Source organism: Quercus lobata, chromosome 7, assembly GCF_001633185.2.
Source record: "Quercus lobata isolate SW786 chromosome 7, ValleyOak3.0 Primary Assembly, whole genome shotgun sequence".
Classification (NCBI taxonomy): Eukaryota; Viridiplantae; Streptophyta; class Magnoliopsida; order Fagales; family Fagaceae; genus Quercus; species Quercus lobata.
The window spans coordinates 10,447,560-10,474,511 of NC_044910.1; the positions used below are offsets into that span (position 1 = coordinate 10,447,560).

At 33.5% G+C, this 26,952-nt stretch overlaps 1 protein-coding gene across 3 annotated transcripts; it reads left to right on the forward strand.

The window, feature by feature from the left end:
• Window positions 1-6,104: 6,104 nt before the first annotated feature.
• Window positions 6,105-21,581, forward strand: LOC115951388 (transcription factor HBP-1b(c38)-like). 3 transcript variants are annotated; one of them, XM_031068607.1, is made up of 11 exons: window positions 6,105-6,949; window positions 8,103-8,206; window positions 8,934-9,007; window positions 9,112-9,306; window positions 9,580-9,657; window positions 9,752-9,811; window positions 9,977-10,054; window positions 10,166-10,217; window positions 14,449-14,720; window positions 19,969-20,217; window positions 20,597-20,887. In XM_031068607.1, exons 1-11 carry the CDS (start codon window positions 6,852-6,854, stop codon window positions 20,609-20,611), a joined length of 1,275 nt encoding a protein of 424 aa, XP_030924467.1. In that variant the 5' UTR covers window positions 6,105-6,851; the 3' UTR covers window positions 20,612-20,887. The 3 variants fall into 3 exon arrangements, with proteins under 3 accessions (XP_030924467.1, XP_030924466.1, XP_030924465.1); XM_031068606.1 differs by lacking the exon at window positions 20,597-20,887 and adding an exon at window positions 20,905-21,581 and having other exon boundaries at window positions 6,108-6,949; window positions 9,163-9,306; XM_031068605.1 differs by lacking the exon at window positions 20,597-20,887 and adding an exon at window positions 20,905-21,581 and having other exon boundaries at window positions 6,113-6,949.
• Window positions 21,582-26,952: the final 5,371 nt, after the last annotated feature.

Below are 26,952 nucleotides of genomic sequence, written 5' to 3' on the forward strand. Positions count from 1 at the left end.
CAAATAAAGAAAACGAATTTATAAATTTTTTTTAAAAAAAAAAAAGGGTCCAAAGCTGAGTATCATTTAGAAGTTGAAATTCATGCACTTGTGAAGCCAAGGGGCCACCACACTTCAATTCGAAATGGCTTTCTTCTAACTTATATGTGGACTCCTTAATTTTGATCAATATATATATCACGTAATACGTAATAACTAGTACCTTTTTAAGGCTACAGCCTTCATGCTTATTAACCCATATTTTTATTTTTATTTTATATCAATGAAGGTTTAGTGGCTATGAAAAGACCCAATAATGCTTATTGTTACACCCAAGCAGAATGAGTTTTATTCTTTCACATATTTTACATATACTAATACAGACTATACAATGCTTAATCAGAAGAAAGAACAATGAAATTCACATCTCTTCTGTATTTAGTGCCTTCATACTACTATATATGACCTATCCAAAGATTGAACAGTGAGAAATTAGACGTGAGCTTCGTTGATAACAACCAGGAGAGGAAGGTGAACATGATGTACATATCCTTTGCATTGGACACAACTCCAGTAATAAAAAAATAAAATAAAAAATACTTGCACTTCTTTTCTATTTTTTTTAGGGAACGTACTTGCACTTTTTTTTTTGAGAAACGGGAACGTACTTGCACTTAAGCATTGAACATTGACACAAAATACTATCTATTATTTTAATTTAATTTAAAATTTAAAGTTTTTTTTTTTTTAATAAAGAAAACACTCCGACATAATTCTTAACTTGCTCTGAATTTATTACTTGGACAACAATTACTTATGCAAAAACACTTTCTATGTACATATTTTTTAATGTTAGCAATTAGCATGCTACATTAGATTTCTCTCAAAAAAAAAAAAAAAACATGCTTCATTAGTTAACATTTTTTTTTGAGAGATGATTATTAATTTATAGTGCTCTTTATTATTAGATTAAAACATTAATTGGTTTTTGATATAAGCGTGAGATCGAACCCAAGATTTCTTGTTCTACGACAAAATATTTTACTAGTTAAGCTAACTGAGAACCACATTATATCACATATTGATTTCATAAAATAATAATATATTCAAACAAGTGACACGATATTTTATTAACAATAATGTTTTCAATTTATCTATTATTTTTGAAAATATTAGATTTATATATTTTTCAATTTTGAAAGACGAATATATGATATCATGTCATATGTTATGTCAATATATTATATAGACGTCATGAAAAGCGTAGCAATTAATCAATAGAATAATTATGTTAATGAAAATAAGAATTAAATTGAGGTGTGTTTAGCTTCAAGCGCTAAATTGAAACAATCAATATTTTATTGATGAATTCACATTCTAACATATAATTTAAGAAACAAAATCGCACTCTAATCTAAATATAATTACCAATTGGGAAGACTTAAATAAATAAAGGAAAAGAGGACTCCCTCTATCACATGGGACAAGAAATTGGGCTCCATGACCTGTTCAAAGAGAGACAGGGAGAATTTTTTTTAACACAAGGCCACTAAACAATAGTTCCTACCAAGAAAGATGAGTGCCACCTGCCTTGTTATTGGTAATTTTATGTTGAATGTGATGTGACAAAGGTATAAATTATGTTTATATAGTTACCCTTAGTTCATAAAAAATAAGGTTATATAGTTACCTTATATAAATTTATTCAAGATGATCACAACAGCTCGATATGTTCATACCTAATCTTTTTAGACAGACAAAATTTTATCTAATTGGCCATAATAAGCTTGCCCTTTTTATTTTTATTTTTTAAAGTTAAAACATACATAATTAATAGGCTAAAGTTGGTCATGAGCAATTGAAACCCTTCAATCATACAACGGAAATCATTGAGAATTGACCATAAAAAAAGATGTGCCTCAATAAATAATTTGTTCACATGTCTTTTCATGATTGAACCTTAACCATTCAAACACTTTAATGACCGGAGAGAATCCTTACTCTTCCTCTTTGTTTTTTTCTTTTTTTCAAAACTCACTCTACCTAAAAGTAGCAGTCCGCCTACGTATCTATTACCATTTCCAAATTCACCTTTTTTTTTTTTTCTTTTTTTTTTTATGTGTCAACTTGTAATAAGATTTCAACATTTTCACGTGAGTTTGTTATAAACACTTGAGTATGTGTTGTCAATTTATATATTAATCATAAGTTAACACATAAAGTGTTCGTTTGGGAACAGCTTATCTAGCTTTTTTATCTAGCTTTTTGTTAAATTTTTTTTGTTGAACATTAGTGGCTAATGATATATTAAACTAATCATTAATTGCCAAGCTTTGATTAGTATTCAATTTTGTTCTAATCGTTGCCAAAATATTGTTGATGTGATTAAATCAATTTTCACCACAATGCTTCTGATGAATTTTCCCACTTCTAATATATATGTGTGGTAATGAGAAAGTATTATCTGAGAGCTTTATATCTTACAAGCTGTGTAGGCTTATAAGGATAATTAGTAAGATGGTTAAGTTGTTATATTTTGAGAGCGATGCGCACAATGTTTTTAGTCTACTACACTAGAAAACCTATGAATGGTGTGTATTGTCTCAAGACAGTGACATGGTTGACGCCTCAACTCTGTCATCTAAAAAAATTCACGAATTGATGGTAAATTACTCCTATGTTACGAGATTACACTAAAGCATCATCAAGATCACATCTCTTCACTATTCTCTAATTTTAAGTAAATTCTAATTTATATGAATTTTAATAATTTATAAGATATGTTGAATGTTATGAAATTCAATTTATTTATTAATTACTGTTCTCAGGAACAACAATTTCAAAATAACAGCTCTCTCTCCAAAAAATAAAAAGAACTTCTAATACTTACTCAATTGGCTTAACATTCTTTAATTAATAAAATAAAAATCATATGAATTTCATTTATTTGATGTTAATTGCCTTTTATCATTAGCTCACAAGATTAATATATTTTATTATAAGTTTTGTAATTTAATGACGTTGTCATTAAAAGGTAAAAAAAAAAAAAAAAATCAGGATTCAAATCCATTTTCTCAATTTATTGTAACAATTAAATCATAAAAAAATATTAATAATAGATTTATTTTTTTGGTATTAAATGGAGTCAATCTTAAAATTCTTAGTTGAGAAAAAAAGATTTAGTAAAAAAAACAATTGGATGCATACCATTCATTGATGAATCATTTTTTTTTTCTTTTTTTTTATCATTGATGGATCATGTTAACCAACCCAGCCCTTAATATATATATATAAAAACTATTTTCTATTGCAATTTTCAACAAGCATCACGTGTAGGGAGCTGATAGTAAATATCGAATATGAAATGGGGGCCATATCTTTGATCCAAAGTTATCAATTTTGACTCTTACTCTTAAGGGCATAATAGTCATTTAATTCATTAAAAGCAGTTCTGTAAGCTTCTTTGCGGGCGGCGCGGCAATATAAAAGACTGCTATTGGTTCAATGACGATAGCATTTTACGTAACTAACCTCACGGGTTCCCATGCCACTGTAAGAACCCTCAAGTTGGTCAAAATCACAGAACTGCCATTGTTCCTAATCAGACAAAAGGATCACAGCGTAGTGGTCATATTGTAAATTTGAAGACTCAAAGGGCTTATTTTTTGAAGGGCTTGGTTTTCGTTGTATCACTGTGATTTCACTGTCTGTAACCGATCCATTTGCAGAAATATTTTATTAATTTTTTTATGTGAGAAAAAAGAGAAAGTTTGAAAAATATCAAGGATGGCCCTTAAGGATTTTTAGAATATAAAAAATGAGTGGTAATTTCATTGAAATTGTAGTTTGCCCCCTGTCCTCACCTACCCCCAAACCCAAAGAAAGTTGACTAGTTTGTGCCTTTGAATGACTTTATTTACAATTTAAAAAAAAGGGTCAATAAAAGAGAGTCTTTGGAATAATTGACATGTAATTGCACTGCTAGTGGGGACGTAGGAATGAAACTCTATTATACGGATAAAGAGAAAAATAGAAAATGTATGATGGTTTAAAAAGATTAATTTGGTATACATATATTAGAGAGTGAAAAAGAAGGAAAATATACCAAGTCAATGAGTTCAATGAGTATAGGACATGATGATGATATCTGTTCGGATTAAGGGGCAATTATATTGGGGTTCTAGATGTGATTGAAATCATACCATGATTCAATTTACATGAGGGATCTATCAAAAAGGGAAGAAGAAAAATAAAATTAAATGAGGGATCAATTTTCATCTAGGTACTTAAGATATTAAAAAAAAATGATTATATGTTGTGCACGTATTATTTTATAAATATTTTTGTTATAGTATAGTGGTCATGTACACACAACATGACCATTTTCTATCAGTTATACTCATTAAAAAAAAAAAAAAGTACTTAAGATGTTGATTTATTAATAAGTAGATGAGTTTTTATCACTCTTATATAGGATAGTCACAATTGATCGCACTCACATTTCCAATTGAGTGGCAAAACTCTTAATGCATTGATAAAAAAAATAAGGTCAATTTCTATTATAAGTTTTTGATAAAACTGATAGAGAAATGGATAATTGAAAATAAAATTATGCTTTCCCTTGTGTCATGAAAGAAGAAAAAAATATTATGTATAATTACACCCTTATATATGAAATTAAAATAATTAATTAAGACAAAATTGGGTGTTTACTTATCCATGTATTTTAAATCTCATTAATTTTGCCTTTAATTTTCTTTGTATGTTTGGAGGAATATAAAATTCTCATCCTCTTTTTCTTCCCACCCCTTTATGTTCGTACTTTAAATTCTATGAAAAATTGTTTTAATTTAGTTTCTACTATGGATGTGAGACAAAAGAGAAAATTACATCCTCATATAAAAACATTAGAAAGAGTATCGGTGATGATAACTTGAAAATCCCAACCTAAGAGCGTAGAAGGATTGTTAAAAGCCTCGATCACTACTTTGGTGTCTCCTTAAACATGAGGACCTAACCTCCCTTATAGGCAATAGCAGAGATGGCAAGAAGGATAGCTTAAGTAGAGGGGGACAAGAAGACTGTTTTTGGTGGTAATGGATAGGATCGAGCCTTGGGAGCCCTTATTGACTGCAAAGATGAAAGATACTTGCTTGATCTATGAAGGAAAAATCAAAATTAATCTTTATCCAATCTTGAGGTGGAGGTGACCAAGAAGCTGTGAGTGTGGGAGTAGCAGAGAGCCAAACAACACAGTGAGAATTAGAGGCTTTATTGATTTCTTAATCTAGATTTGGGTGGAGTTATGGAGTATTTCTCAAAGACTAGCTTGTTTCGGTGCCATCGAGGTATTATACTTTCGAGTGTTTGTTAGTTTAATATTGTTTTAAAACTTAAAATTAAAGTTGCCTTAAAAATGATTATTAAAAAATCAAAAGAATTTCTTTCTATTGCATGGCTCATAATTCATAGGTCTACGAAAAAGAGAATTGTCTATACTGATGTGGACATCACATTACCATATGACTAGTTTGTAAAAAAATTGTAAAATAGTTTATAGTTCTAACATTACTCGGTGTATACTTATGGGGCCATAATGTTTCCAAAATACTAAAGACAATTACAATTTTCTAAAACTTGAATGGATATAGGAGTAATAAATTAACTGGAATTGTGTAATTAGTATTAAAATAACTGTTATGGATATTGATATATTATAAATTTTTAAAAAAATTGTAAAATAATTTGTTGCTCTAAAATTATTTAGTGTATATTCACGGGCTCACAAAGACAATTACAATTCTAACACTGAAACAGATGATCGGGAGATAAAAAGCTTGCAGAAGGAGACCAGTCACAGGGAAGTGAAAGAGGGGCACTCAATGACATTATGACAAATTTGAGAGGGAAAGTTCTGATATGTACCAAAGTATCGGACACAAAAGAAAGGTACATACATTTTTGCAAAGCAGTAAAAGGGAAAAAAAAGAAAAAGAAAACCACAATGAAAGTAGAAAAGTATATACAAATACAAAAAAAACTGGTGGCTTTGAAAAATGGGAAAAAGTAGACAGAAGAAAAGGACAGATGAAGTTAGATTGGAATGGTCTGAACGTCACGCTTCTTCTTCTAAGTTCTATGGTTCCATTCTCTCTCTTACAACAAAAAAAAAAAAAAATAGAATACTAAAAAAATAAAAGAGCTCAAAATTCAAGGTGGGTCTGTTTGAAATATGTGAGAGAGAGAGAGAGAGAGAGAAGTTGTTGTATAAAATACTGTATTCTTGAGTATACGATCAAAAAGTCAAAGTAAGTTATTAGAGGAGTAGTATTTATCTGCAAGAAAGGCTCGCTGGTTAGGGTTTTCAGTTTTCTTTTGGGCTCCTCCCTCGTTTTCAGCTTCTGGGTGTTGCTCAAATAGTGATAAATCGGTGTTTCAAGCACTGGGTCTTTTGGATTATGTGTTGGGTTAGTGTTAGTTCTGCTTCAAGTTTTTGTTTTTTCTATGCAGTTTGTGGTGGTTTTGGTGAATTTGGAGCTGGAAGGGGTTGTTAAGGTTTAGAGGGTCTTTTGTTGTACTTTTAGTTTGTGAATTTTAAGGTTTGCGGGTTGATTCTGTTGGTTGGTTCGATTTTGGATTTGGGTTTGAGTTTTAGCTTGTGTTTGTTTGGTAAAAGTTGCATCTTTGCTCTTATGGTATGGAATAGAAGGTGATGAAGTGGTAGTTCGACTTGGCTTGAGAAGCTACTTATACTGTAGTCTGTGATTTTGGAGTTCCTGGTTAGTTTGATTTTGTAAAGGGGTTTAAGATTTTTGGGTTTTGTTTTGAGGGGGTTAAGGTGGTGAATTTGATGATCATGGTGATGGTGATTCATGGGTAGTAGAACAGTGAAGATTGGAACAGAAGATGCTAATAAAGTTGTGACCGGGATGCCGAGCTTCGTTCCTGCTATACCCACGTCTAATTCCCTGTAAATTTCCTTCTGTTACTCTTTGTTAGTACACCTCTGATTTGAATTTTACTGTTAAATTTCATTGGCTGTAAAGTTTCATTGGTTTTTAATGCCTCATCTAAGTTCTTGTTTTTTTTAATACAAGTTTCTGGGATAGTTTACAAGCTTTGTTTTAATACTGGTGATGAAATGAATTTTGCTACTATAATGTAACTTTGGTTGATTAATTAGAGAAATTCTTGTTTGCTGCTGAGATTTAGAAATTATGTTGCTGAGGAAGTATAGGAGAAGAAAAAGAAATTTAGAATAAGATTTTTGATTGTGTTATTAAATGGGATATGAGGTGACAATGCTCCGTCAATGGCATTCTGCTATTTGGTTTTGTTGTGATGAGTTCCCTCTTTTTCCTTTTTATTTTTTTTCTGATGATGAGAAACAGAATAAAATATAAGATTATGAAGTTTTGTTTTACTGTTATTATTTCTAATGATGCCTTAAGAGACTTGTGGGAACGTTTTCTGATAGAGTAGGAATATGTTTTATTTCAAATTAATAAAAAATGTGGGGAAAAGTGTGGGGATTCCAATCAATGGTTGTGTGATTATATGTGAACAGGGAAAAAAATAGAGTAAAATTTGCTAAATTTGATTATTTCCCTAGTATACGAACACAACTATTTCATAGTTTACGTGTTTTATCAGAGATCATCCTAGTGCTAAGGTGTCGTCTCACTATTCATGTAGGTGTACACTTTCCTTTCCAGATTATTTCCTTTTCACAATGTGTCTTCTACAAATTAGTATGAGTTTAAAATTTGGAAGTTCATTTCTTAATTTGGGTATAATAGGATATTGAAAGTGTGATCAAATATTTGGTTGATAAGGATTAGCATATCAAGATTGATGAATTGAGTCATTGGTAATCATTCAATAGTAATTGTCTATACTGTGGTGATTTTATGGGAGTGAAAATTATGTTTGAAAATTCAGTTATGCTTTGAACATATAGAGGCTTTATATGGATGTGTATCTTTGTGGATGGATTTGTTGAATTCTTAGCATACTTTTAGCTTTTAGTACCTGGCTAGGGAATATGGATTATATTACTTTTTATGGTTCTTATTTTTTTTCTTTGTTATTACGGTTGGTTTTGATGATCTTGTGGCTTTCAGTGGCACAGAAGGAAACGCCATCGGTTCTTCTCGAATTTCAGAATTCGGAACTTTTGAGCAATCACTTGGATTTCGCATAGAGGATGCTGTTGACCTAAGTAGAAGTATGTGGCTAAAATTCAATCTTTGACCAAATTTGATTAATCTTGTTGTGGTTCTTTCAATTACCACTCATACAATGTTTCTTTTCTTTCATCCTTTTTTTTTTCTTTAACTTGAATAAGTGCAGAACAAATATGCCTTGCTAAAGTCTTTAGTAGAAAGCATTGTTTCCAATCTCTCCTTATTTTACATGTAGCATGAGAAACTCATGTATTGTCCTAAAATGTTTATATTGTCTGTTGTAAATAAGCTTATAGATATAAATTGCCTTATGCTTTTCCTCATAACTATGTACTTAACCCAATAACCATGTCCACAAATTGCTATGACCTTATATCCTGGTGTTGTAGGATGATTATTGTGGATCAATTCATTTGTAATTATTTTGACATATGCTCAGAAATATTGCCTTAAGGATTCATTTTGACCTTCTGCATAAATCTTTCTTATTAATCTTTTCTTAGACTTCCCCGGAAGTATGAGCTTGAAAAGGCATAATTTCAGGAAGTACCGGAATTACAATCACAGAAAATACCTTTCCATGGTTTATGAGTTGCTTGGATTGCAATTTGGTCATGCATGTAATAGTTTGTATTATGAATCTTAAGGGTTGTTTGTGAAATATACTAACATGATTTATATAATATTAGGATTCATATCTCTCATGATGAATGTCACATGCTTCTTAACCATCTTCTCTCCCTATTTGATAATTTTATTGGCTTTTAGATCCTCTATATAACCAGATGAAGTCAAGTAGCCAGACCCTAGGTACAGAAGTTCAATTTGCAACTTTAAATAAGGTAATTATTTCAATTTCCGTAACAGTTACTTGTTTCAAGTTCAATAAAATTAATACTAAGCACTTGTTTTTCTATTCTTCTTTCTCCTGCATTGTGGAATTTAGTCACTTGCATCTTCAGATATAAATCTATCTGCTGCTATTGTGGGGTCTCAGACTTTATCTCTACAAAAAGAATCACAATCAAATCTAGTTTCTACATCTGGTGGCCATCGTGAGAACTGGGGGGAGTCCACGATGGCAGAAGGAAGCCCCAGGACTGATACCTCAACAGATGACACGGATGACAAGAATCAAAGGGTGATGTCTCTTTCATTGTTGATTCATCTTATTCAGCTTTCTGTAAATCATGTCATCTATAAATACCTTGTAGTAAAGCTGCTATGTAGTAAATTCATGCTAAAAAGTAATATGCCATTTCATTAGATCCATATGATAATAATTCTTTAATGAGAACTATCTTTGGTTTTGAAAAGATAGGAAAATTGCATATAAGAACCTTCTTTTTCATTGGAAAGCTTGGCTGCTCTTTGGCAGTGACTTTAAGTTTGTGCCTTCCTTGTCTTTGTGCAGCATGAAAGGGGTCAATTGGTTGCTGTTGCGGTTTCTGATTCCAGTGACAAATCAAAAGAGAAATCAGGGGATCAAAAGGTAATATGATTTAAACAATGTATATTCAGATGATTTCAGATCAATATGATTTAAACAATATATATTCAGAAAATTTCAAATCAAAATTTTGCAGACTTTACGCCGGCTTGCTCAAAATCGTGAAGCCGCCAGGAAAAGCCGATTAAGGAAAAAAGTAGGCCCTTTTGTGTCTTCCATTCTTTTCTCTTCATGAACATTGTTGTCATTGTTATGTCTGTGCTTTCAATTATAATTGCTGCATATGCTGGAATGCAGGCTGCTTCATTTTATAATAGTTTGTGTATAAGATGCAACAACTTGTTTTTACTTAAATTTTTAGGCATATGTGCAACAACTTGAGAGTAGCCGCCTAAAGCTAACTCAACTAGAGCAAGAGCTCCAGCGAGCCCGCCAGCAGGTTTGACAATGTTATCCTCAATTAAGTGCAGTACTCCTTTATCCTTTTGACATTTCAATGTGATGGCTTGGGACATTGTTCTTATGTTTCTAATAATATTTTTTCTTCAAGGGCATATTCATTTCAAGCTCAGGAGACCAATCCCATTCAATGAGCGGAAATGGTATCTAAACTTCTTTTTCCTTTTGATTCTTTATGGATTGTGTGCATTGATTTGGAAAATTGATCACAGAATTAATGTCTCTAAAAACTTTAGAATCATATTCTTATTATTTTGCGCGTTAAGGTCCTTAAAAATGTATCCACGTAGTTATAGCTGAAATATGTGAGTTACTGAGTTTTATGATAAAATTAGCTTAAATTCTTAGGCTGTGTTTGGTTTGTGTAAAAGCATTTTCGGAAAATATTCCATTTTCCGGAAATGCTATTTTCTGGAAAGGAAAATGTTTTCATATGTTTGGTTGCATTTCAAAAAATTTGTCAAAAAATATTTTCTGGTGTTTGGTTGTGTTATTGAAAATACCATAGAAAACACATTTTCTACTTGTTGCTCACATTTTCTCACATTTTCTCGGTTGCCAAACGAATATATAATATCATTCATTCCTCAATACATAAACACAAACAAAACCCAGAAAAAAAATCATCAAATCCGGTCAAATTCGGTCACATTTTCTCGGTTGCCAAACAAATATGTAATATCATTCCTCAATCCAGAAATACAAATAAAACCCAGAAAAAAAAAATTCATAATCCGGTCGCGACTGGGTTCGACGAGAGGCGATTGGGTTCGACGAGAGGCGAGATTGCGCGGCGGAGGCGAAGGCGAGATCGCGTGGCGCGGTGCTGCGATCGCAATTGGTGCGATGCTGCGATCGTGATCGGTGCGAAGGCGAGATTGCGATCGGGGATGACGAATTTGGGTCGAGGACGATCGATTTTGGGGTGTGACGAGAACGATCGGTTTTGGGTGGATCGGTTATGGGTGGATCGGTGCTAGGATGCGACGATCTTGCCGGTGGTGCGATCGGCACGACGAACGAGCTCGGTCTTGGGTTTTCCGGGTTTGTCAGTGTCGGTTTCTGGGTTCGTCGAAGTCGGGCTCTTCTGGGTTTTCTGGGTTCTTCCTCTATCTCTCTCTGCGCACGGGCTCTTCTTCCTCTCTCCCTCTCACTCAGCTCTCTCTCTGTTTTCCGGAAAATAGTATTTGAAGGTAAAATAAAAACAGAAATCAATTTACACCCTCATCATAGGACAACTGAAATGCATTTCCGGAAAATGCATTTTCCATGCGCAACCAAACACTCGTAAATATGGAAAAGCATTTTCGGAAGTGATTTACACCCAAAACAAACACAGCCTTAGTTGCGTAGGCAAGCTCAATTTGATGTGGACACCTCAAGTGGATTGCTTATCTTAACCTATCAAGGGTTTTAAACGTGCCAAGGTGTTTTTGTAGCTCATTCATGTTTCTTTGCTAAACTGCATGACAACTCAAGCCTGCATTGAACCTTTTTTTATTTTTTATTTTTTATTTTTATAAATCTAATAGTTTGCTGGCTTGCCTACTTGAAATCAACTTGACATGTAGATTCATTTATGTTGGACCTAGTTGGGGTGCACTCCAAAGGCTGAAAGTTGGAGAACTAATTCTGTCCCCGGGAAATTCTTTAAACATCCATCTTGATGTCGTTGTGTTTGTCTTTTGATGCAAGAAGCACCAAAATAAATTCAGTATTTATTTTTGAATTTTTAACTAATTTTTTATTTTTTGAATTTGAATTTGGTCTTTATTGTGATTTTGAACTAGTTTTTTTTCCCCCTTAACCACTCAGGGGTGAATGCCCCTAGGTTGCTTGGTAACTGGTTTTGGCAGGTGGGGTCAGTTGCTTGTAGGTTTTACCAATAGTTCCCTATGTTGTCGAGTATATATATATATATATATATATATATAGAATTTGATCTTTTTTGTTATTGAGGATATTATGGGTTTTAATTGTGGCATGATTAGAATTTAGCCCGATTAAAGTTGTGGCTTTTGTAATTGCGTAAGCGGTACAATCTGAAAAGAATTTTTATGATTAGAGAATGTTTTCTCTTTGTTTGGTGGTGATGCCTAGTGTTTTTAGGCAGATTCTAGATGGTGAAGCGTAGGTTTTTTCCTTTTTTCATTATCTTTTTCCCTTTATCTCTATTTTTCCATCTCGTCCTACATCATCTTTCTTTCATGACCTTCATGGGTTGCTCAACTGCAGTCTCTTTGAATTTGAACTCTTTTTCTGGCATATTTAGTGACTATTTCTCCCTCAAACGTAGATACAAAATAGAGAAAGCTTAGTTGTTAAAGTTTTTATAAATAGTTAATTAAACTTGAATTGATCTCATGAATCCTTTATGATCATTGAATCATGGGAAAACATTGTGTTATGTATAGGTCAGTTTTTTAGAGGATATTCCAATTAATTCTCTACATTAGTTGTTTTTTCAATTTCTAGTTTTGTTTTGGGCTTCGGGCTTTAAATTATGAACTTTTAATGTGAGATACTTAGTTTTTGGGGGTAAGTAATGCTAAATGCTTTCCAAATCATGGCCATCTCTATTTGCTCACTGTCTTTGATCTAATGGTAGCACAGGTGTCTTTTTAGTATCCATTCCTTGTTTTTATTATTTTTTGATGTAGGTTTTTGGTTTAGGTCTATAACGGGCTGATTCATAAAAAAAAAAAAGGTTCTACATGGGGCTGTAGTTTGGCTCTTACGCTTATAGTGTCATATCCTAGAGATAAATGGAGCACCTTGAAGTTTGGCTCTTACACTTTACGAGCCTACGGTACTGCTGCAAGTGGACTGAAGCTGTGTTATCAAAAATGACGTAGGACAATCAGAACAAAATTAAATAACATAAAAATAAAGGGGTATGACCTAGGAGTCAGCACCTAGGCCTAGCTTGGAGTTAGCACCAAGCTGGAAAACCACTAGGAGTCAACATCTAGGGTGGAACTGGGGTCAGCACCAGACCAAAAAGGCCAAAGTTCCATTTTTTTTTTTTTTTTTTAATCCATTGAAACATAACTATCTCCAAGAGGAGTACAATAGTTTGCTTATATAGGCAAAACTAAACGCTAATTCTAATTGGCGAAATTGCTGTATTACAAAAATAACCTTGCTACCAAATACTAATAGCCTCATAAACTTCTAGGACCTAAAACATACAAATATATTTGACTGGCAAAGATAAATAAGACTAAATTAAAATAAAAATCTCCTTGTGTTTCCTGCATCACCACCCCTCCCCATGGTGCCAATAACCCGTTAATATAAGACTAAAGTACACTTATGGCTCTTAAATTTGGGGGCTGTTTTCATTTTTTATGTTTCAAAATTTTCATTTTCATTAATTGCTAAGGTGAAAATAGAAAACTACATTAAATGTGGAGGGTCATACTGAAAATTTGGAACTTTAAAGGCCAATATGAAAATGATTCAAACATGAAGTGGTAAAATGTAATTAACCTCAAATTTTAAGGAAGGCATCCATTAAAATCACACATAAAAGGATCTCCTGGATGTTGGCTCCGTAAACTGGCAAAGAATCCACTAGGACTACCATCAACAAGAATAGAGAATCTAATAATAAATGCTAAAGTAGATCCACCTTCTCCCTTGGGCCCAAAAACCACATCATTCCAACATGTATAAGAAATTTCTAACTTGACATGGTTGTATGCTTCTCCAAGGTCCAATTTACATAATATTTTGGAATACTAGATGTTAGTCTACTATATACACATTTATGTGTGATAAGAAGAGTCCCAAATTTCTCTCTTTTTATAATAAATGCATTTTGTGATTTGAGTCAAATGACTTGGAATATAATTCTTGTTGCTTTTTATTAATAATAATGGTTATGTTACATGTTTTTTACCTATATAAAAAAAAAAATGGTTATGTTACATGTTTTGTGTAATTCTTAACTTCAATGTAAAATTTTAAATTGTGGTTAGATATCAAAATCTATTATATATAAGACAGTCCCTAAAAAAAGGTATGTAAGATGGGTTGTGTTCTTGGACCCAACTTGAACAGGCCCACCTACAAACTGTTATTGGCTCTTTCCATATGCATAAATTCCAATGAGGAGGTATTTACTGACAAGTTTGTGCCTGAAGGCAAGTATCCTTCAGCATTTTCTGGCTTTCACTAAGGTGCACATAAATAGTATCTAGGGTTGGGTGGTGGTTATGGAATTTTTGTTAATTATTTGTTTGCATTGGCTTTTCTGACTAAGAACTTTATGGTGCAGTAATTATTTAAAAAAAAAAAAACTCAGATTATAGTTCCATGAAGCAGATCTTTTATGGTTAAAATTTGTCTTCTTGATTGCGTGTTCTATAGGTGCCTTGGCATTTGATGTAGAGTATGCACGGTGGCTTGAGGAGCATAACAGGCATATAAGTGAGCTCAGGGCTGCAGTCAACTCACATGCTGGCGACACGGAGCTTCGCACTATAGTTGACAATGTTACAGCACAGTTTGATGACATTTTCAGGCTGAAAGGAATTGCAGCAAAGGCTGATGTTTTCCACATATTATCAGGAATGTGGAAGACTCCAGCAGAGCGGTGTTTTATGTGGATTGGTGGCTTCCGGTCATCTGAACTCCTCAAGGTCAGTTTCCTTTTCATAATTTCTATGTCCTCATCTGTTGTAGTTGATTTTGTGATAAAGTGGGAGAAGAATATGTTTGACACAATTATCATGTTTTCTGTAGCCTTGTAATGTGATAAAGTGGGAGAAGAATATGCTTGACACAACTATGTTTTCTTAAGAATAACTGAGCATTGCTTGTGTGTGCAATTGATGTAATGCTATATGTATAATTTGGATAGCACAAATGGTTTCTAAGCTTCACACAAACACACAATAGGACTGACATTCCTTCATGGGATTGGAACTGATATCGCTCCACCACTTGTTTAGGGGGCAAGAGATGCCATATTGGTCCAAATACCATTCGCTTCTCAGCTTGAGAATATAAGTCATTTTTGGTAGAAATAAGAACCATATAAGTATAAAACTTGATGTTCTGAACTGCGGGCAAATATGAATTGGAAGATCACTAGTTTGTACATAAGAATATAAAGCATATATGTGTGAGCTCATGATGTGGGATTTTATCTTTTAACTTAGTTTTATTTACTTTTAGAATTCAATTGTTTTTTATTGGTAAGTTGGCTCTTATATTAGTTCTTATTTAATTAGCTTATTAGTATTTTATTTAATTTCTTAGAGTTGAAGTCATATTTTGTAATTCGATAATTGGGTTTCCGTAAGTCAATTGGATTTAGTTAAGTTATAGTAGTATATATAATCACACTATTGTACTCCAAAGTTTACAGTTTGGCTTTATTAGTAAAATTTCCTTGGGAATTCTTTTAAATGGTCTAGTGTTTCCTCCAATCAACCTTAGGTGTTGACTCGTAGGTTTTCTATCTTGCTTGGTCTCAACTCCAAACATTTTTTGGCCCAATTATCAATCAAAAGATTTATCTTGTATGAATCGCTATTGGTTTGATATCAATAATGGTATTTGTTTCAGTCTGATAAGGATTCAGATATATCTGCTATTGAAAATTCATTAATGGTCCATTTTGACTTGATATAACCCTAACGTATAACATATTATTGATATATATATAGGTCTACATACAGTTTACTCTCTTGCCCCTAGTTTTATGCTCATAACAAAGATAAAACAGGAATGCTACTACATATTTGATTGGCTGTTTGTCCACATAATCAACAATGTCAAGTTTTGCGAAAGCCTACTCACACCAGTGGTTCAATCAGAAATCTTACGGTGCTGTCCCTCCTTTAGTCTCTGAGCCAAGCATTTCTGACAAAAGCTTGTTGGAAAAGTCAAGGCTAGGATGTTCTATTGTGACTGCTAGCCAGGCTGAGTAGTTGCGACCTGTCGGAAGCCTTCCCCCTTGCACAATGTCATTAGACACAGCCCTGACTAATGCTTGGTCTGAGAATTGAGAGCCTCACACCAATCTATTTGGACAACTACTGAGCAATCTTATTGATTTGCAAGCTTCCTTTAATTGTCAGTAAAAGAAGAGAAAAAAGAGGGTTTTTGAAGGCCCGAAGCCGTATGGTTTGAATTTTGGAGTACAGGCCCAATTGACATGTGGTCTGACCCACGAAGTTAAACAGTGGGCTCTTCCTGGGTATTTAGACAATACAAAGCCAGTAACTTGTGAAGTGCAAGCCATGCACTGCAATAGCGAGTCCATGGTCTTAAAAACCAGTACGGTCAAAGAACTGTTTTTGGTCTCGGTTTCTGGTTTTTAAAACTATGAGCGAGTCTGTAGCATAGTTCATGAAGTCTAAGTTCTTGTTTCAATTATTTATTGAAATTTTATTCTACTGAATCATGGTGATATTAGAGGCACCTATGTTTGGTGGTTATCAAGACCCAAGGATTTTCAACATTTGGTTACATGAGATAGACCAATTCTCTAAACAAGAAGGTTTATTAGATAAGGTTTGCCAAGATGAAACTCATCGGTCGAGCTATGTATTAATAAAAAGATAGTGAGAACCTTTGTCTTATATTGTACAAGCCTGCCATTATTGAGTGGAAAGAAATGAAGAAAAAAAAATCAAAGAGGAATATCTGGCTCAATACTATTGGAAGAAATATCTATCACAATCTCATCAGGATGATTTTTCTAGTTTGAGAGATGGTCTAAGGTAAGGGAACAAACAACGAGTACCAATCTCACAGCCTCTGGTCTTAAGCCTAACTACTCTAGGACAGTTTGCCATAGAGCCAACCTTAGCAAATCTAGCAAATGCTTAAGACTTGTCCGTGTTGAAAGAGAAGTTCAAGCACTGACAACTATTGCTTCAAAATTTGTGGAGCAAGAGTAACACATTGTAAATAGCAGGGGTGACATATTTGAATAGTGTGTAGCAGGTTTAATTCAGTCTATTGAAGAGTCAAATATGTTGCTTACCCTAGGTGCTGACTCCTAGGATTTATACCTTTTCTTTGTTTCTTAATTGCAATTTTCTCTAGTATTTTATCCTACGATAGCTTAAGAATCTATAATCTATAATATATTATAAAAAACTAAAGACGCTTTACTTTTTGTTGACCTTCTATATTTTTCCATATAAACTTTTTAGGTCTCACAATTTTACACATCATAATTCTCATGTATATATTTTTAATTGAATTAATTATATATTTAAACTCTCCACTAAAATCTTGGCATATTATATTTTCTATAAATGTTAGAATATATAGTTCTATATACTATGATAATAAATGCCTAATATTGAGATATGTATTTCCATATTAAAAAAAAAATAACTATCATAATTATCGAATTTCATATTTAGATTAAGAAAAAGAAAAAAAAAATTATATTACTTTTTTGTGCATTGCATGAGTTACCGACTAGTTTAATAATATGTCCATACTGTTGCAGAAATAAGAAAAGAAAAATAAAAAGTATACATTTTAGTTGAATCTATAAAACATAAAAGACAATCCGCAAAGAACACCTGCAAGTAATAAAAATGTTATGTTAAAGCCAGGATGGAGATGTGCAAATGAAGGTAGTGAAATAATAGATAAATAAACCCTTATCCTCCTGTTGTGAACAAACAGTGTAACTATTGTGTGCAAATGAAAATTCAGCTTGAAGCTTTGAGAGCACTTTGTAACTCTAGAATTTATTTTTATTTTTATTTTTATAGGTAAGAAATTTCTATTTTTGTATTGTAGGCATATGGTTAAAGACATGTAGCACTTTCTAATAGGATACTAAAGGTCTCCCTTATTGTTTAATTTTGGATGCTATCCTAGCAACTTGCTCTCCCAATCCATATCACACCTTCCTTCCAAACTCAATTTGTTTCGAAACTTCCAAACAAGTTGTCTTGAAGCTTTCACATTGAGTTTGAAGTGAGACAATAAAGATATAAAAGTTAAAGCCCAATATATTATTCTTGCCAAGGTTCATTGTATAATCCTACTCCAAGTTCATTGTACTAGGAATCTTGATCCTACTTGTAATCCTAATCCTTGTCCCAGTTCATTGTAACCTAGGGCTAGTCCTAAACTTGGCCTACTATATATATTATTCAATGGGTTCATAGTAACACATAGAGAGCTCAGTAATAGTGGGTTCCAGTTATCTTAAGTGATAAAGCCTTTTATCATTGAGTAAGAGATATGGGGTTTGAACCCCGTTTACCCCAAAAAACATGAAGATAAAGGGAAATAATCATTAGCGAAGACCATAGATTTGAAAGTACTTACCTCTTCTAAAAAACCATAGAGCTCAGTAATAATTATGTAGTCATTTTGGGCCTTTTTGCTGTGGATGTAGGTCTCTAAGGTTGAATTGCGTTAATTCCTTATATTCTTTCTTCTTAACCTAATTTGTTTTTTATTCTAACATGATATAAGAGTTAGGTCTCTACTTTTTTCTAACATAGCATCAAAGGCGCAATTCTATATTTTGCTTTTTCTAACAGGTTAAAAGAAGTTGAAAAAAAATAATACTACCTCTATCCCAAATTGTTGGTCGTGTTTAGAAAATCCAACTTTTTTGGAGAACATTATTTATTGTCTTGTCTCTTAATTAAAAAGACATAATTTTCCAAATTTGCCCTTAAACAAAGTTCTCCAAAAAAAAAAAAAAAAAAAAAAAAATCTTGTTTAAAGTGCTTGTGCTTGGTAGGGGCATAATAGGAAACTTGGTAAATTAATGACTTTGAAACAGGAAAAAATTTTGGGACATCCCAAAATGGAAAACAAGACCAACAATTTGGGATGGATGGAGTAATAATTTGAACTTGGGAGTGTAGAAGGCTGATAGAATTGCTTTACAATTTTAAATTCTCTTTTTTTGTCTACAAGCCTGGCTATTGGAAGGAGCATGGTGGGAGGAGCATATTGGGACCTAATTTGTGATGGTGCACTAGTACTGAGCAAATAATTGCTAGAATCTAACAATATTCAATCTAGAGTTGAATGATCTAATCTCTAATTGTGTATGAGACATCTACTTGACATTTCTTCACCATAAATATTGATAAACTTCCACTTATCTAAAAACCTTAAGCTGTTAGGAAATGATGGATTTAATTACTTAAATTATTATTGTAACACTCCATCTCACATGTGGGTCCATATTTTCACTTAATAACTACGGTCTATGTGGGACATTTAACTTTTAAGTGGGAAGTAGAGTGAAAACAAGGTTCAAACTTAGGACCTCCCGCTCTTATAGTATGACACACTACCATTTATCCCAAAAGTTTAAACTAAGTAAATGATGAATCTAGTCACTTAATCATTTTTCTAACATATATGGCATTCATAGGGGAAGATGCACTAGACACATACATATATAATGAAGGATGTCTACCGATATCCCACCTCCCCCAACAACACACACCAACCACCCCCCCCCCTCTCCTTGTCCTTTTTGTTTTTGTTTTTGTTTTGCTCCACCCAATTTGTTTTTCCTTGATTGTGTTAAGTTGGTGACATGAAAAGCTACATGGATGTATATGTGCATGTCCAAGATATTCAACGTGGAAGTAAGGACTATATTATCTACTTTCTTATGTTTATAGTAAGCCTTCTGATTTTCTTATCATTTTGCTGTTCTGATTTCAACATTGTCTTTCTTCTTCATCATGCATTTTCGTAAAGGATGTATTGTAGATGATGTGACAAAAAAAAAAAAAGCACTTTTGGGACATTCTGATTTAACGTGTCAAAATTAAAATATTTAACACCTTGTTTTTATCTTGGCAGCACTTATTTTTACTTTATTTTTGAAAATTCATTTTGTAACTTTTTTTGACTGAATTGCCAATGGTGCAGCTTCTTGTGAATCAATTGGAGCCTTTAACTGAGCAACAATTGGTAGGCATCTACAACTTGCAACAGTCATCCCAGCAGGCTGAAGATGCTCTGTCACAAGGCATGGAGGCATTGCAACAATCCCTGGCTGAGACATTGGCCAATGGCTCACCTGGCCCATCAGGATCATCTGGGAATGTGGCAAACTATATGGGTCAAATGGCCATGGCCATGGGAAAGCTTGGAACACTTGAGGGTTTCCTTCGCCAGGTAATTTTCTATTACGGTTTGATCCCATTTATTTTTTTCCCAGTATGGTTCATGCACTCATTGCTAGGAAGGAAAGATGATGAAATGAAACTCAATCTTAAAACAAGCTAGATTTGAAGTGGTAGGATAATCCTTACATTTGGTAGAAAATTGCTTCTTGGCATTGCTTTAAAATGCTTTAGCTACTTTGATATTTTCAGTAAAATAGTAGGAAATCTGTAAGTCTAATTGTTTTGAGGAATGTACGCCTTGCACAATTATAAAATTTTAATTTATGTTCCTTGTCCATAATTAGCCAGTTTGTGTTTCCATAGCATAAGGATTAGTGTTCCCAGATCTGCACTTTTCTGAATGATTGAATACTTTGGTATGTTTTCAGGTATTTGGAACATGAGGACTAAACCAAATCCTTCATGTAAATGTTGTATTTGTATATGTTCTTCAAAGCATTATGCATTTAATCTTGCTTGGGAATTTTCATGGAGGGTGGGGGGAGTCTGCAAAAAAGAAAAGAGTCTGATTACTTTTCATTAACTTCCTATTATTATTATTATTGTTATTTTTAGATTTCTGCAAAATCTGTCCTCTTGCTAGGTGAAGCAAATCAAACATTTAAAAGGATTAGTGCTAGTTTTGATGCAACTTGTACATAACTTTGGCTTCTTTCCCTTTTTTGAAAATTACCAGGCTGATAATTTGCGTCAACAAACACTGCAACAAATGCACCGTATATTGACAACCAGGCAATCAGCTCGTGCTCTTCTTGCAATAAATGACTATTTCTCTCGTCTTCGAGCCCTCAGTTCCCTCTGGCTTGCGCGGCCACGGGAATGAGAAGCACAAAATTGTCCTGATGAAGTTCTTTTGAAGACTGACCCAATCCTATCAAATGATCATTAAGCATAGAGTTCATAAAGGATCAGTCATATGATTCACCATTCAGTGGATTTGCTGTTGATCTTTAACCCTAAATTCATTTGGGATTGGGTTGTCATGCATTAGTCACATTGATCATCAAATTGAAAGTTGCAGATCTCTTTGTTGTTGATATTGTCTCCATCTGCACTTCTAGTGTCACATATGTTTACCTAGGTCGTTTATTCTCATTTCTTATGTTTAAACTATAGGTCCAATAATCTGATTATGATAGCTGTTTAATAGAACCAGGAAGGAAAATAGGATAGTATTTGAATGTAGGTTACAGTAATTGATTTGTATACCAGAATCAGATTATATATTGGTGAAGGAGCTTTTTTTTTTTTTTTTTTTTTTTGGTGTTTGGATTTTCTTTATTCATATTCAGCATGTGAATATGTTGCTGTGCACAATTTCATTGGCAATGATAATTTCGTAGGTTGGTTGTATCGTTTGGTTTTAGTGGAAAGTCAATTTTGTATGCTGAAATGTGCTGGGGAAGTTTGGCTATAGTTGGGTTTCATCAAATTTATTTAATGCTTTCCTGTATAAAGAAATGTACAATAGCTTATGTTACGACTTACAACCACATTCTGTTGGTTTTTTATTCTGGCTTAAATTAGTTAGAGAAGAAAAAAGAACTTTTATGTAAATCATCAATAGTATTATTTTCATTGTGTCAAAAAAAAGAAAAAAAAAAGACCCTAAATGTCTGGGCATGGAAATATATGAAAGGCATAACAGAAAAACGAAAAGAGAGGAATGTAAAATATTGATCCTATTAAATATAACTTCTTTCTTGTTCAAATAAACCTAGTAATTATCACATTATCAAGAAGATAAACTGGTGTGAACGTGAGTGTATTTACTTGAGCATACGTAGAGCTAATAAACACACAAGTTTTTCAAATCTGGAGTCTTATGGATAAAAGATTGAACATAAACAAAAACAAGAGTATTATCAAACAATGGTGCTCTCAGAATACATATACAAATAGCATAAGATAGATCCGGCTAGTCATATAACAAAAAGAACAAAATATAAGGCCCTGTTGGGAATGAGCATAGCTTTAGATGTGCTTCTCATAAGTTTTGTGAAACTGCTTCCGTCTTCATATATCCAGCGTCATAGTCTCTTACTAACTTGAGGTTGAATATTATGCAGTTGATATAACCTGTTATCATATAAATGTAATTGAGAAATTAGATTTATAGTGACTTAAATGAGACTATTTTCATTACTTTTACACTTCTATATATGATAAGGAAAAGGGTAGCTAAAACTATAGTGATTTTGATTAGTATACTCTTTTAAAGATTTTAACTTAATTTCTAGAATGTGATGTTTTGTTCTTATAATATAAGTATAAAATTAGAGCAAAATTAACAATATTACGTTATACCAAATATCATTTTCTATATTTTATAGAACTATCATTAAAATACTCTGAAAAGGGGATATAAAGGTCTCAGAGAAGCCAAAAACATGAGAATGAAAACCATTAGCTCACAAGAAGTTAGTGCACAAGTTTGTCTAATAATTAACGATATATGTATCTTTATTTTGAACAAGATGCATTGTTGTATTGGACTCATTGTTCATTAAATACCTTTTTTTGAATGCCAACTGAGTATGGTAAATAGATTAGTTTCAATTGTCCAAGAACTCGATAACTAGAGTCAAGTTGCATTGTGATTGCGTCTTTTTTTTTTTTTGCGAGTGTGCTGAGGATGGTTAAGAGATTTAGTTGGTAATAAGTATAAACATAAGGGCAATTGAATACTTTTTGATTGAGTGGATGGTCAGAAGCTTGCTTGCAGACAATTTATATGTTGTTCGTTGTGATTCTTATTTGAGTCTTAGTCAATGGGCACCACAACACCACCAATGCATTGAGTTATGAAAACATTGGTTAGTGAAAGTTCAATAGTGTAAAACACTATATCTTGTTTAGATCCTCAATTTTAAAAACACGGCTTAATTGCTTTTACTCTAACTTATTTAAGTTTGGAACAAGAGTAAATGATACGCAATAATCGGAAATACTCTCTAAGCCATAACCACAAGCAAGCAACAACAATAATAAAGCTTAAAGAGTAAGGGAAGAGAGATGTAAATTCAAGATAATATCGAGACGTGTTATCAAAGAGGAAACCGAAGTACTTGACGAAAAACCTCTTCGTGACCCTCTAAGTTGAAATGGTCCACTGTTGAATAAGTTGGAGTACAAGTAGGGCTATCCACGGGTTGGTCCGGGTCGGGTTTGTGCCCAACCCCGAACCGACCTAAAGGAATCGGGTGGAGAAGTTCTAGACCCCCCGCCGACCGCGAAAAGCCACCTCTTGAGTCAGATCGGACTTGGGTGGACGATGGTTGGCTTTGATTTCGATTGAAAATACAAAGATCAAACACAAACCAAAGAATAAGATTGATGATTCAGAAGATCTACAACTACAAACCCAAAGAATAGATCAATAAACCCAAATAATAGATCCACAAACCCAAATAATAGAGAATAGAGAGATCTACAAACCCAAATATACATATTGGGAGATCGTACTTGAGAGCTTGAATCTAAGAGAGAGAGATCGATTGACTAAACTGGTGAGGGCTAGGCAATGTTAGCGATGGAGGCGAGAGATTGAGTGACTGAGAGTAGAGAGATTAAACCTAAGAGATGGAGGCGATGGGTTTGATCGGCGACGAGCAGAGATCAGCGAAGAGTCGCGAATTGACGAAGAACAGAGGGATCGTTAGAGGAGAGAGTGAGAGTAGAAGAACTGAGTGGGTGAGTGAGTTCTGAAATTCCTTTTAACCCCTTTATAGTCCGGTCGGGTCGGGTGCTTCGGGTTTTGGAAGAAAAGACCCGCTGCCAACTCGCCGGAAATAGTTTTGGAAAGCAAGGATCCGCCATCGATCACTGGAGTAGTCAGATTGGGTGGTGGACGGTTCGGGTCCAGTCGGTTTGGCCGGGTGGGTCGGTTCTGCGGGTTGTTTGGACAACCCTAAGTACAAGGATACCAAAACGACCCTCCAAGCCTAATCTATCCAAAGTACTTGAATCCTCTAAGCTCCAGCTATCAACGGACTTCTTGGAGTCTTGTCTTCGCTGGCTTCCTACATCCCACAATATTGCCTAATTGCATCCACCAAGTTTCACCGGCTTATTTTGGCAAATCCCCAATACTTACTAAGCTCCAAACCACTCTCTATATTCTGAATAGGTGTGGGTTGTGTTTGGGTACAAATTTCCTCTCAAGGTATAATAATGGGAGAGGGAAGAAGAAGAGACTAATGATTTCTCTCGAGGATGAGTAGCTCTCTCTAACAAGGTGGGTGGGTTGTAAAAACTTCTCTAGGGTTTTCTTCTGAATAGCTTCCTTATAATATTGTGGGTAATGAGGTATATATAGTAGAGTAAAGAAGAGGAAATGTCGCACTTAAAATCTAGCTGATCAGTATATCTCGCGGGTTGGCCAAGTCACGAGTGACTTATGAAACATATCGACTGTTGAACTTCCTTATATGCTCCTCACATGGCCTTTTGCAGGTGTTGCAGTCCCGAGCCAGCCGCGAAATCAATTTTCTTGAGCAAGCTTCACCAACTTAGTACTAAACCCATTACAAATAAATCCCACAAAATACAAGGAAATAAATTAATGCAATTACAACACTTTTTGTCACGAAATAAAGCCAATATAAATGTTATGTGAAAAACCATAACTTAACAGTTAGGAAATCACAGCATTAGTATATGATATTGTAGTAGATCAAAAGAAAGCCACCTATCTAGATTTTGAAAATCATTGCAATTGAATCACTTTATCATTAAGCCTACATAATACAACTAGTTCCACTAATTAGCATCTTTATTTCTTCAATAAAAGAAAAGAAAAAGTGATCTTTCTAAACAATGTGTGATTTCTAATTCTACCAAATTGTAGATGATTGTTGACCACGAAAATGGTTCTTAACAAGTGTTTCAAATCAATCTCCAAAAAAAAAAAAAAAAAAAACAAGTTTTTCAAATGGTGTGCCTTATGTATATATATAAAATAGTTGTATCTGTATTTAATTTTTATGCATTTTTGGATACTAACTAAATACTAAATTGATATAAGAAAATATAATGTGCTCACCTACTGTATGTCTTGCCCAACATCACTTATCATTCTCAATAGTCTCAGTTTGCTCTTCTTGCTGTGTCTCATGATTCGCCTGCTTTTCCTGTATGAATAAAATATATATGTGATTTAAGTAGTCATAATATTTGCTATTGGAAAAATATTTGTTTCTACTATATCTAATCATAAGGGAAAATATTATTATTTGTCAAGACATTTTTTTTTTTTCATATATGTAAATTATGGGTCTAATTTTTATACTAAGTAATAAAAGCTTAAAGTATTTGCAAATTATATAGTGCGATGGTTTATACAAAAGAGTTAAAATTCACCCATTAGTGAGATATTTTTGGTGTGAATTTGCCATACCTTTCCTTTGAAGATGTTTTCTATGGTGGCATTTAGGTCTCCCTTCCAATGATACGTTTCTTCTCCTTCCCAATAACTATCGTATACTCCCTCTAGCTTAGGTGTGTCTAGATTAGATGGAATAAACGTGCTTAAACTAGGACATTCAATTACCCTTATTTCCTTTAGTGATGGCCACTCTAAAGCATTAGTTTCAGAGCAAAAACACTTCAGATTTGGTAATTTATGAAGCGCGATTGAGTTCACTTTGTAGAACAAAACGTCCTTTTTTTCCTCTTCTTCTCCTGCTCTTGTAAGGATTTCTTCAATCTTTTCACAGTAACCAATTTTAATTTCCTCTAACATCACAAGCAATTTTGCTATGGATGGTGAGAACAATTATGTCAGATTGTTACATCTCCATACATATAACAATCTCAAGTTCCCAAAGCCCAATATCCTTTTCAGACGCTTCTTCCATATGTGCATCAGATTATCTAACCCATATAGAATCAATTTCCTTAACTGATCAAGTATTGGTGCCATGTGATTTTTCTCAACATTTAGTTCCTCAAGTTGAAATAAAACTTCCGGTGAAGGGACATTAATCAATTCAATCGATTCTAGATTCTTTAGACACTCAATTATATAAGATGGAATAAAAGACCATATCTCTGAGGAGTTGTCGCTATCATTAACTTTTGGATTCTTCAGCTTACTCAAAGTACTCTATCAAAAATCAAGTACTAATAAACAAATAAAATAATAATTTCTCTTCAATTATTATTTGTATTTTTTTTTATAGCATAAAGTATAAACAGATCAGTGGATGACTAATAAATAGAAAAACAATCAATGTCTTTTTTTATCTGACTGTGTTAAATGCATTAAGTTTATGGCCAACAATTGATTGATTGGATATCTATATGACAGTTGGTGACCATAGTCCACTGGGATAAGTGCATAAATCTAGAACTTGTACGTACCTCTTTCTTCACAGAGTAGCTTCTTTAGGATTTATTGGTGGTGCCTTGGTCTGACACAGCCATCAAACCATAATTTTTGTGAGGTGGTACACACTCAAGGCATCGCCAGAGAAAACCAAGGGACCCAAGTTCATGCTCATTGGGTCTTGAATACAGTTCCCTATTGATTTTCTTCGACTTTCTTGGGCTCTGAATTTCTGAACCAATTGTTTTCAATTTTGGACAACGATACAAATAAATCTCCTTAATGGATGACCATTCAAAAGAATAAGTTTTGATACAGACTCATCATATTTGGCAGCTCTTGTAGTTTCAAGGAACTAACTCTAGGGAACAGGATGATATCCGTTGCCTCTTCTTC

Coding starts and splice junctions, on each gene's coding strand:
- LOC115951388 (XM_031068605.1), top strand. CDS start 6,852: ATGGGTAGTAGAACAGTGAAGATTGGAACAGAAGATGCTAATAAAGTT. Junction 9,812..9,976: donor AAAGCCGATTAAGGAAAAAA/GTAGGCCCTTTT, acceptor TTAAATTTTTAG/GCATATGTGCAACAACTTGA. Junction 10,218..14,448: donor CCATTCAATGAGCGGAAATG/GTATCTAAACTT, acceptor CGTGTTCTATAG/GTGCCTTGGCATTTGATGTA.